At 47.1% G+C, this 11,486-nt stretch overlaps 1 protein-coding gene across 3 annotated transcripts; it reads right to left on the reverse strand.

Annotated features, from left to right (window-relative positions):
- Positions 1-144: 144 nt before the first annotated feature.
- HACD3 (3-hydroxyacyl-CoA dehydratase 3) lies at positions 145-11,440 on the reverse strand. Of its 3 annotated transcripts, none has more exons than XR_010834104.1 (12): positions 11,278-11,440; positions 10,627-10,669; positions 9,699-9,772; positions 7,807-7,971; positions 6,757-6,808; positions 6,277-6,387; positions 5,546-5,673; positions 4,914-5,026; positions 4,305-4,411; positions 3,980-4,112; positions 3,112-3,243; positions 145-2,198 (listed from the first exon to the last, which is right to left on the reverse strand). XR_010834104.1 is itself a non-coding variant. In XM_048076289.2 (11 exons), exons 1-11 carry the CDS (start codon positions 11,362-11,364, stop codon positions 2,122-2,124), a joined length of 1,089 nt encoding a protein of 362 aa, XP_047932246.1. In that variant the 5' UTR covers positions 11,365-11,438; the 3' UTR covers positions 145-2,121. The 3 variants fall into 3 exon arrangements, 1 of the variants encoding a protein (XP_047932246.1); XR_010834105.1 differs by having other exon boundaries at positions 4,067-4,112; positions 11,278-11,438; XM_048076289.2 differs by lacking the exon at positions 3,980-4,112 and having other exon boundaries at positions 11,278-11,438.
- Positions 11,441-11,486: the final 46 nt, after the last annotated feature.

The following is an 11,486-nucleotide window of genomic DNA, read 5'->3' on the forward strand; positions in this document are numbered from 1 at the left end:
TGGGTGCATGCTTAGGCATGCACAGGCTTAAAACATCGACCTGGTGATGGTTGGATGTCAGCTCTTTATCATGAGCATTGAGTAATAAATTATACAACTTAATGCATTCAGGGAAAAGAGCAAATAACTGAACTTAAAGCAAAATTTGGTTGTAAATCTTTATTAATAGAAACACATTCTTTCTGAAGGACTAAAACTCAGTAGTGTAAGATCCATTACAGCTCGCACTAGGTACCACAATTTCACTGAGAAGTATCATGTATGAGTACATATGGATTTTATAACAGAAGTTTAAATGCCCAGTAATTAAAGTATGAAAGTGATCTTTGCTGTTCCAAGTCAGCTAATTCAGTCCTTTGACATACTTCAAACATATGTACAGTGTGTGCTGTAGTGAAAGTGTGTAAATTATGCTCAGCTCTTTTGAGAAAGTTACCTGCACTCTTCTTTGCAACTGAGCCTCAACTACCTCTAAAGAGAAATTGCATCATGCCTCTTGTTGACAAAACACAATTGTGAAATGCAGTGTGGAGCTTGTACCAGCTCTTTGTTATAATCTCTTTTTAACATATTTCCTTTCTTTACAGTAACAATCACTGGGTCCATGTCACAAATAGTAAGCTGTTTGTTACCTTTAAGTATAGAAAATAACTTTCTGGAGGATTCATGTCATTTTACAGCAGAAAAAGGTAATGCAAGTAGTAAGATGGCACTATGCTAATCTCAGCTTCAGTGCCTGATCTGGATTGCTGGCTTTGCTTTGCATTTCCCTGGGGGAAGCAGCAGTTGTGAAGCAACCTGTTTATAACCCCAATGTGGTTTTAGAGGATGCTTGCAGAATACTTTCTAAACTTCGTTAAAGGGGCCAGAGGGGTCTGGAATCAATTGGAGGAGGCTAGGTGTCAGAAGGGCATGCTGAAATGAAGTCAACTGAAACAAAGGTTTCCAGGTGAGAGACAGCATGACCTGGACTGGGAGGGGAACAGATCTTGTTGTTATTTAAAGCAAGCACAGAGGAAATAGGGTCCCTTCAAGCCCTATGCAGGAGCTCCCTTACTGAGATTCGATCTATGATATCACAATAATAGATGACTTATTTGACCCACCACCTCCATCCATCCCAACAGGGAACAGCCAACAAAGCACATACACCTGTTTATTAGCTGTACCCCTAAGTTTTAATTAGAAAAGCAGTTGTCGTTGCCTTTCCAAAGGCTATAAATACAGGAGCTACAGCACTGGCAGGAACGATCAGAGGTGTTCAGTCTCCCAGGGCAGTTCCAGATTTTCCCTTTGCATGAGTGGGAGGGAGTTGTTCTGGTATTCACATGCTAGGAGAAAGCTGGTACCTGCGTTTCCTTGTTTCCTTATTTTTCAGTGCTTGCGTTATCAATCAGGAAAGCATTTCTGACTGTGGGATGGAGCAGCAGCTTCCTTTTCCTACTGATTGCTACAGGTATATGGGTGTTGCTATGCTCCACACAGTGTCCCTATTCCATTCAGGCTAAACTAGAAACAGATTAAACTGGTATGTAGCATTTAAATTGACATCAGCCAGCTACTTCTCGTTTTAATTCTGCAACATCAGTAGGCTGCCTAAGAAAAGGCGGCGTGAGGGCTGAGCAAGTTTACCCCTACCGTTAATATACACCCAGACACTGTTGACAGTGGTCTCAGACTGTGCTCCTCGTGCCATCACAAAGCCCCCCAGGAAGAGCATGGGCCAGCCAGTAGTATATCCCAACATCAGAAGCCTTATCTGCATGCAATATTGAAAGAGCAAATATCCAATTAAAAGATAAACGCTATTTCTATTCAGTGCTGCTCCACTGCTTATAAGCATATTATATGCAGATAATTGGATTTCTTCCTAATATGGCAGTTCATAGGATACAAGTTTAAATGTAACCGTTCAATGGTAAATGTCATGCATACATATGATTGAAAGGAAACAAAATACAGTATATGGGAATGTTACCTGAATTCACTATGAAATCATGGAACAGAGTATGATCATTTAATTTTACAAAATTCTTTAAATTACAGTGGGTAAAACCATAAGAATTAGAGGCTTATCTTTTCATTGAGATAAGTTAAATAAGAAAGCAGTGCAGTCCTCCTTTACTTCATCTTTCTCTTCTTTGGTCCAAGGTGCTGTTTCCTTTGCTTGTAGAGATAACGGAAGTTTACAAATATCCCTGAAAAAGAATGAAGTGTTCAGGTTGGACACTATTGCATCACTTTAAAGCTAGATGGCTGTACCAAATTAAAAAAAAATAGTAATAATAAACACACAAGGGTTTAGGAGCATACATAGCATTGAAAGCTAATGCTAGTATTTTCTTGTTGGGTTAGGTGGGAGTTCCTGCACAGGTTGCTTGGTACTGAGGCTGCTCATTCAGAGGGTTGGTTTGTCACTTTTAAAAAGCTGCCAGCACCAGCTGTGCAGGGCTGAGAAAGGATCAAACAAGTGTTTCAGACTGAATCTCTCCTGAAGGTATTCTTTAGGCAGTGTTTGCAATAGGGAGAAGTCTAGTGAAAGTTCAGTTCAAAATTCTAGGTGAGATTCACCCTTCCTGACTAAAGAGACGTCTGGCTATGCAGACATACTGCGTGTGCATACTACAGTGCTATCTTGTGTTTAGAAATGTAACGTAAGAAACCACATGAGGGTGATGCACTGTTCTTCTTTAAATATACCACTACTTAAAAAGCCTTCTATAAACAGTTTTAGTTTGGTACTATGTTTAGATTTCCTCTAAATCATTCTGAAGCTCAAATAACATGTAAAAGGGTGAAACTAAGCAATAGTGAGGTTATAAGTAATATGTAAAAAGTACTCTTTTAACCTGAGTCAGCTGTAGATAATGCTGCTAACCTGTTACCAAGGTCTCCTCCTCCTTAGGGGCTAACCAGTGCTAATTGTAGGTGCATTCCCCTCATCTCTGACAACTTATATAAACAAGCAACAGGAAAGTGCTTAGCCTCAAGCAATTTTGTGCTGCGCGATCCCAGAAATACAGAAATTTAACTTTTCTAAGAGAAATATACTTAATTAGAGGAGATTGGCCTTTTAATTTCAATAGTGAGAAATACAATTAAGTATCTTACCTAAAAACAAGGCTATAAGGTATAACTGAAGCAAGAATGAAAACTGGATTGTGACATTCAGTGGATTTGGCAATCCCAGACTAAATTTCCCTGTTTCACTGAAGATTGGAATGGACTGAATGAGACAGACAGCTGAAAACAGAAAGATGTAGTTATCAAACAAGTAGGATATACGGTTGCCTGGCCCCCACCAACTTTCTAAAGATGTTCCCTTATTTACTAGCTCTCATTACTTTGTGTGTTACTTTTGAACCGATTTTAAAGCTAACTTTAAACATGCAGTATGATGGTAAGCAGGTAGCTCAGGCAGTAGGCTATAAAAGTCTCAGCATGATAAACTTGCTTGGTGAGACACTTTTTGTATGCGACTACTTGGCTGGCCAGGCCTGCACCAGCGGTATTTACCGTGCAGAAATGCCCACAGGCATAGGCTTTCCTGTACCTGGAGTTGGGCAATGCGCTGCCTACTCCTGGCTCATAGAAGCAGGCTCTGACAGGTACGATTACAACACATCTCTTACATCTAGAAGCTGAGCAGTGATATGCATGTTAAAAAATAAAAAAATCCAGACCCGTTAAGACAGCAGAGTTCGCTGTGAAGCCGCCTCCCCTCTAGAGGAGGGGCAGCAAGAAGACTGGGGGCCCACCTCTCCAGGGAGCGCTTGCTCTCAGAGCAGCAAGGGAGCAGAGCCCCATGGGGCAGGCACCGTGCCTGCCTCAGAACAGGCTGTGCTGCTTTCAGAGGAACAATCAGCCCCTGCCTGTCCTGTGCCAATGATCTACAAGGTAACATCAAAATCCGTAAGCTGGTGTGAACCCAAGCTAGACTGACCAAGTCAGGTCTAGCAGACAAAAGCAAATACAGTGCCTCGGATCAGCAGAGGGAAGCGAGCGTTGTCTTCCTGTAACGCTTGCATGGTCTGCAGTGCACGCTTGGTCACTTTGTTCCGCTAACCTTTTGTTGCCTTTACTTTCCTCTCCAGTGCCCAAAACGATGACTTCTGTTCACATTAAATTGAGAAAATGTTTGGTTCAGTAAGAAAGATAAAAACGCTTACATTTGGTTCAGCTCAAAGCAAATGGCTATTTAGCTGTTACTCTATTCTATTACTTTTTAGTCCAGCAGCCAAACCAAAAATGGAGTTATTTGCCCAGCCTTAATTTTGTTTATTACAAATTTTTTTTTTAAATACCTTCAGCCAAGCCTCCTAAAGGGTAGAGAGGGATCCAGGTGGTGTAACGGAGCCAGGTAAGTGGTTTCCATTCAATACCAATGCATGAAAGCATGTAATATGGATACCTAAAGCCAATTCAGGGTGAGAAGAAACAGATACCATTTAAAATGCAAGCTGCTAACAGAATTAGTCTTGCATGTATCTGCAGTATAGAATAGTCAACATAATTCCCAAGCAGCACAAGTATATTTTAAAACTGCACACCATTATTTGGTAGTTTACAGAACTAATGCTGCTATTCTAATCATATGGATGAATTTCACTGCCTCACTTGCCTAATACACCTTTCAACATACTTTTCTTTTTAAAGAGAAACAGAGCACAGTGCACCTCACTTAATCATTCAAGTAAGTGAATGATTAAGTAAGTAACCATTCAATCTAAGAATACTTCAACTAGAGGGCTGAATTTCCCAAAGGAAAGCAACAGGTTATCCTTGGTTCAGGGTAGTATTATCTTTTAGGCTCCCACCTTTTGGCAGATGGAGCAACCTAGGGAAGGCTACAGAATTCTTGGGAAGAACCAGATAGTTCTGCACACACCTGCTAAAGGAAAAATCCCACAAACCTGAACAGCTCAATGATACTCCAGAAATAAAACACGAAGAACACCACGGCTTTGCTCTGCATTTCCTCTAAGCTTCCCAGGACAACAAACAAAATAAAGTTTCTTCCAAATACCTGTTTAAGAAAAACAAATTAAGGAATACTCACACCCTCCATCAAAAGAGGGAGCAAGGCCTTGCCGTCAGCAGTGTGCAGAATATGTTCTCTTCCAGCGTGAAACAGGTCTGTGCTCAGCACATAACCACGCAGCTGAGCTGTCACTTGCGTTTTTCAGCACACCTTTTTACTCTCTATCTAGGTCCATAGTACCTATTCTTAAGTCATCTAGCTTCATTTTTATTCGCAACAACCACAATCAGGATCAAAAGGGCACCGGAACCAAATCAGAATCATGTACTTTTTGTCAACTAATTCTTGCTTTTGTTGTCCCAAAGCACCGTACGCAGGTGTTGGAAGAAGAGAGCCTGCCACAACTAAGGCTGGGAACCTTGGATTTCTACCTCTAGGGTAACATTCTCTAGTTCAGTGCCAGTGAGGTTGTACCACTTATCTTAGGAGCGTCAAGACACTGAAGTAAAATACAGCTTTACTTTAAACATGGGAGGAGCAAGGAGAAGAATCTCAAAATATTACCTGTATTATAGCAGGTATCAGCGGTGATCTGACTAGCCCTATTAGTGAGTTCACGACTTCCATTAATGCCAGGGTCTGACAGAAATACATCATGTCAGAAATAGTGTGAAATGTATCATAGAAGGAATCTGTAAGACAGAAAACCATTTTAAAGACAAATGAACGTTAACGTTCAGAAAGCTGGGGCAGCAGCATAGCTTTTGGTAACAGGATTCTATTTATATTTGAAGCAGCATTATGCGTAATTACACTTCATAGGCCTTACCTCGAAGTCTCAGCAGTTAGGCCAGAAGCACTGCTCAAGTGCTCTGTTTCACACACACAGGGATCAAGAGCTATTACAGTAATTACTACACAAAAAGTGATAGCGCTGCACTGCAACAGAATGAAGAATTCTCGCTTCAAAATATTTTGCCCAGGTCATTTTCAAAAATACTTATGTCGCAGTTAAGCGAGACATTCTCTTTCAACTGATTTCTTTAGTTGTAATCTTGGCAGAGTACAAGCATCTTTCATCAGAATACACAACTGTCATTTCAAGACAGCGTCTTCCTATCCCTGACACTGTGATGGCTTTTGAGAGGCTTCTGTTGTGCACTTCAGTGGTGCATTTACTGTTTTGTTTCCTAAATGTGTCTTCCTTTAGACTTAACTATTTAGGAAGTATTAAAGACAACAATAGAAACAGAACAATCCCCTGCAATGTGAATAAAGTAGTGCTTATTACTTGCCTTTTCCTAAGATGAACAGTCGTACTGTCATGTTCACAAAAATCCAAGAGAATCCCAAAAACTGCACGAGATTATACATGATTAAGTATCCTTTCTTCAGGTGTTTGAAAGCTAAAATCAATAAACACATCAGATGAGCGGAGTACAATGGTAACACCCCTGCAAAGATTACAGCTGCAAACCAGGCTTTCAGTGAGAACCCAGAATACAAGAAGGGGAATTATTGATTGTGATAAAAGGGTAGCTGTGTGCATTGTGGGTTCTGCCTGCTTTTACCATCAACCGCTAGAGATGAAGTCTCGCTAGTCAGATTTTTAAATTTTACTGCATTTTTACTGAATTTCTACATAGTGTAATACAAAGATCCCCCTCCAAGATGCACCAAGCCAGTCAGAATTGCTCCGTGAGAGTTGAGGTTCACATGTCTGAGCAACAGAAGCTTTCTAAACCCCACCTTACTAGAAAGGTACGGTTACTTACGGTCTTTTGGGACTCTGGATTCTATTTTCATTTTGCTAATCTTTTCTTCTTCCTTAAGATGAAGGATAAGGTTTTAGCCAAGCGTTACTGTAATTAGCAACTGATTTGATAACTATCCTACTGCAAAGCTAGCAGCGGGTTTAAACCTCAGCTAAGCAGCCACTTGCTAGAAGGTTTAAATGTTCACCTGCATAAAACAGAGCACATTTCTCACCCAGAAAGAAGGCAGAGGGTGTTAACTGGTTACCCTACCTTCACTAGGTATTATGGTAGGTGCTTCTGCTGAAAAAAGCCAGCTGTTTTCTGTGTTAATTCTCAATTACTGCTGCTTCTCAGAACTGTTCCTTGAAACATTTCAAGACCCACCAGAGACCTGATGGGAACTGAGAGCATTGAGCCCTGGCTCTCTGCGTGCCCTTCACTGCTGCTTTCTGGCTTTTGGCATTGCAGCGGCCCTTTCTCCTCAGTGGCTGTGGAGGGGAACAGGGCAGCGTTTGTTTTAAAAGTTAGCAGAAATGTGGTCTGTTCAAGTGTTTTCCAAGATGGGCTTTCACTTCCCTGCTGTATTAAGCTGCTCGAGCTCACCATATGGTGGGAATGCACAGTCAGGGCCAGCCCAGCAGCTCAGGAAACAGTACTATGGCAGTACACGCAGAAACTGAAAGCTTTTCAGACAAGCAACGCCCAGGACTGGTGTCTCTGGGCTTCTTGTGTCACACTGACATGAATGGATCAGGACACAGGACTGCTAGGGCGCAGGGCAGGAGGTAAAAGTCTCCAGCTGCAGGCTCAGCCAGCACTGACCTAGTGTGCAGCCAACAGTTCGGATTAGAACTGCTGCTCCTTTTAGCCAGAAGTGCGCCTTTTTCTGAATTCCTGCTAAAATCTGAGCTGCTTAACTAATTCTACCTGACATCCGTATGAAAAAGCATCAGCAGCGAGCACGCTAGGCAACTTCAGCTAAAGGAAGAACACAAGTTCACGTGCAGGGGAACAGCTATCCTTGCTCTGAAGCTGGCTGCACAAGTCCCACGTGCCCGCAGCACTGACCTTCTCCCTCAGTTCCATTTCAGCATCCGATTCATCTAACCAGCGGTCGAAGTCGGGAGCTAGGAAGAGCGGGCGCTTCTCCTGCTTGGTGAGTCTCTCCCACCAGTTACTCTCCTTCTTCTGCACGGTGATGTTCAGCTGCCTTTGAGTCACCCTGCACACGGGCTGAGGGCAGACACAAGAGCAGACATCAGCAAAAGCCCTAAGAAACAAGCTCCGGGACTGAACCAGTAACGGTAAGGGACTTGTGATTCGATCGTAACCAGCTGGAAAGCCTGCACAGCACCACTGCTCAGCACCGCTGCATCCCACCACACAGAGCAGGCACTGGCACTAGCCACCCGTACTGCCACCGTCAGATCCCTCTGCACCTCCAGCCCACACCAGGGTGCTCTGCAGGAAACCGCTTCTTAAACGCAGCTGAAACTGATGCAGGAGAGCCATGACCTGCATTCGGAACTGAGCATGTTCTTCAGCACTCCTGTCAAGGCTGTCTGGATGCTCCCAGGACATCTGAAGGCTGCAGCTGTAACTCACAGCTGCTAACGCCTGCTCCGTGCCTGGCAGAGGCTCCATCTCTCACTGGCGGCCAGCTCAGCGCCAGCGAGCGGCGCTCAAGGTGCGCACCAAAGCCAGAAGAGAAAACCCTGGAGAAAACCCTATTCCCTGGTCCCCACCATCCGTAGTCACCCAGATTTCAGAGTCGATCCTCCTCCAGGCACCCAGCCCCTTCCAAGGTAACTCCAAGTGACTACCAGACTTTTGGAAGGATGCTGCAGGGGCAGAGGCTTGCTGTCCGGGCCTGGCTCACAGCACCACAGGGACAAGCACGGGTGGCGGTGGTGCCTCTCCCCACGCCATGCACCTGCTGCTTTACAGAACAGGTGACAAACAGGCAGCCAGATCCTGGAAGCAAGGCACGTTAACTGTAGCTCCTACCGGGTATCCAATGGCAGACACGAGAAACCCGCCTGCTGACAGCAGAGCCGAGACCCAGGGCTTTTGGTGCTCCACCACACACCTCTTCGAGCCAGGCCTTCTTTCAGCGAGTGCCCGCTGATGCCTGGCACGCCTTTTCCCAGGAAGGTTCCAGTTCACCACTCGTTTCAGGAGTTCAGACCCCAGAAATTCACCCTCCAGCCCTCGGCTGCGTTGCACAGAGGGAACAATCTCTTCCCTGCCGAAGCAGCAAAGCCGAATCACAGCTCCTGGCACGACTGCTGGCAGCCAGGAACAAGCAGCACAAATCCTCCGCTGGGAGCAGAGCCCGGAGTTTCCCTGTGCCCCTGATGGCTTTGAGAGGTGAAGACAGACTTCACAGCCACCTGCAAGGGCTTGCCCTCCCAGCCAAGCTCTCTCTATCAGACTACAACAGCAATTATAACAACGTTTTGCAAGAGGACCTGCAATATCTGTACTGGCAACCTAAGGAATTTGCACAAGCCAAAAGCAACAGTTCCCATGACTTTCTCTTGTCTGGAAAAGCAGCCAGGAAACATCACACTGACGCTGTACCACAGTGTTCCCCTCCTCTCCAAGGCAAGGTTGCATCAGGAAAATTATTGCCAGATTCTCCCATTATTTTGCAGCTTTAAATCCCTACTAAAAAACATAACTACCGTGTAACAGGTATGATAAACGTAAGGCCCTGTTTCTATTAAAATTTACCCATGCGAGTGCTAGCTCCAGTGAGATTTGCATTAAGGCAGAACAGTGGCTGAGCACAGGGACCGAGGACTGCCACAGACAGCATTTAGGTTGTCAGCAGTTACAGTCTCCAAGAAAATCTAACAGCACATTGTGGACTTCATGCACAGCCATCTTCCTTCCATATTTCCCAATGTATTACCTTCCATTTCCAATAGTTACAAAAGAAAAAAAAAAATACCTACTTTAGGCTCGACTGGTTCTAGGAACTCGATCTGAAATTCGTAGATGTTGTCCCCTTTGGCACCATGACCCTGTGCTAAAAAACAAGAATTAACCATCAGCACGAAGGGCCTAGCGAGATCCACGCGCCTTGTCTGCAGAGGGTACTTTACACGCAGAAACATTCAACTTTTATTTTTAACAGTGCCTTCCCCTGCCTTGCTGGGAGGGAGGATGGAGCCCCAAAGCGAGGGGCCGCTCAGAGGCGCAGCGGCTGGGCTCAGCACCTCTGCACGGTGCTGGGAAAGCACCTGCAGTGCAAAGCCCGCAGAAGAGGAGCCCAAAAGGCTGCTCGTGCCCGGTGTGAGCCCAGCTGAAAAGCTGCCGTGCTGCGTGACCAGGGCGAGCGGTGACCGGTGGGAGTGAAACTTGCACGCCAAGTTTCCTTTCCACCCCTCCGTGCTGTAAACTGATCCTGAAGTGAGCGGATGCGCGGCCATACCCTATCGAATGGCCTGGCGGTGGCTCACCAGGGAGGCAGCATTTACCGGATTGTGGAGAAAACGACCAAATAAACGACCAAACCCCACTAAATGCAGCTACAGCACATCCCCAGCGCGCTGCAACCACCCGGCTGAAACAAAACGGCCTTTGGGGAAGGGATCTGCTTTACCTGCCAAATTGCGCGCTAGTTCCTGGTGCAGACCTTTGATAACGCTCACAAACGAGGTCTTTATGACAGGAAAAGGGCTGTGCTGCTGGGGTTGGGGTGAGGCAGAGAGCAGAGGTGCGGGGAAGTGTCCCTGACATTTAAATGCACGGTGGGATGTTTTCCCTAATAGATAAGATATGGCTGAGGGTGGAACGCCGGGGTCCGTGCGTGGGCGTGCTTCGAGGCCTATGGTCTGCGCCCGGCATGCAGGGAATTGCGGGCAAGGGCCGGCCACCTACCTCTGAAGTGGAGCACGTTGTCGGTGATGGTGATGTCCGGGTTCTGGGGAGAGAGGAGAGCTTTGGAGGAGGGCCCGGGCGGGCAGCGTGCCCTGTTACCGTTCCCCCTTCCCACCCCTCTGCACCCAGCCAGTACCGAGAGGAGAGCACGGTGCCTCGGGGGGACACCGGGACCTGCTGCTACTGCTCCTGCCCTGTTCACCCGCACCCCGATCCCAACCTCACAGTGATCCCACCACCGCCACCCTCACCCCGATCCCGTCGTCACGTCGATCCCACCACCAGTGATCCCACCACCACCCTCACCCTAATCCCACCTCAATCCCACCACCCTCACCCCAATCCCACCACTACAGATCCCACCACCCCCCTCACCCTCATCCCACCCCAATCCCACCCCCCTCACCCCAATCCCACCACCACTGATCCCAACCCTCGCCCCAATCCCACCCTTCCCTCGATCCCACCACCGATCCCGCCACCACCACCACCTCCTCAATCCCCCCCTCACACCGCTCCCCCCCTCACCCCACCACCCCCAATCCCCCCCTCACCCCAACCCCAATCCCAATCCCAACCCCCCCGCCCTCCCCCGAGCGGCGGCCGCCCCCGGTGCCGGTGGCGGTGCGGGTGGCGGTGCGGTGCGGGTACCCGCACGTCGCTGAGCTCCACCCGCAGGTACAGCTCGCCGTGCCGCTGCGCCCAGTGCACGTGCGGCCGCAGGCTGGGCTCCGCCATGGCGCCCCCCAGCCCGCCCGCCGCGGGCCCGGCACCAGGCACCAGGCGGCGGCTCCCGGTGCGCCTGCGCCGTGCTCGCACGGGGCGGGAGGGCGGCAGTGCGCCTGCGCGCTGCGGGGCTG

The sequence above is a fragment of the Anser cygnoides genome, chromosome 11 (assembly GCF_040182565.1).
Source record: "Anser cygnoides isolate HZ-2024a breed goose chromosome 11, Taihu_goose_T2T_genome, whole genome shotgun sequence".
Classification (NCBI taxonomy): domain Eukaryota; kingdom Metazoa; phylum Chordata; class Aves; order Anseriformes; family Anatidae; genus Anser; species Anser cygnoides.

Coding starts and splice junctions, on each gene's coding strand:
- HACD3 (XM_048076289.2), bottom strand. CDS start 11,364: ATGGCGGAGCCCAGCCTGCGGCCGCACGTGCACTGGGCGCAGCGGCAC. Junction 7,972..9,698: donor TAGAACCAGTCGAGCCTAAA/GTAGGTATTTTT, acceptor GTCTGCCCTCAG/CCCGTGTGCAGGGTGACTCA. Junction 5,027..5,545: donor TGATACCTGCTATAATACAG/GTAATATTTTGA, acceptor TTTCTTAAACAG/GTATTTGGAAGAAACTTTAT.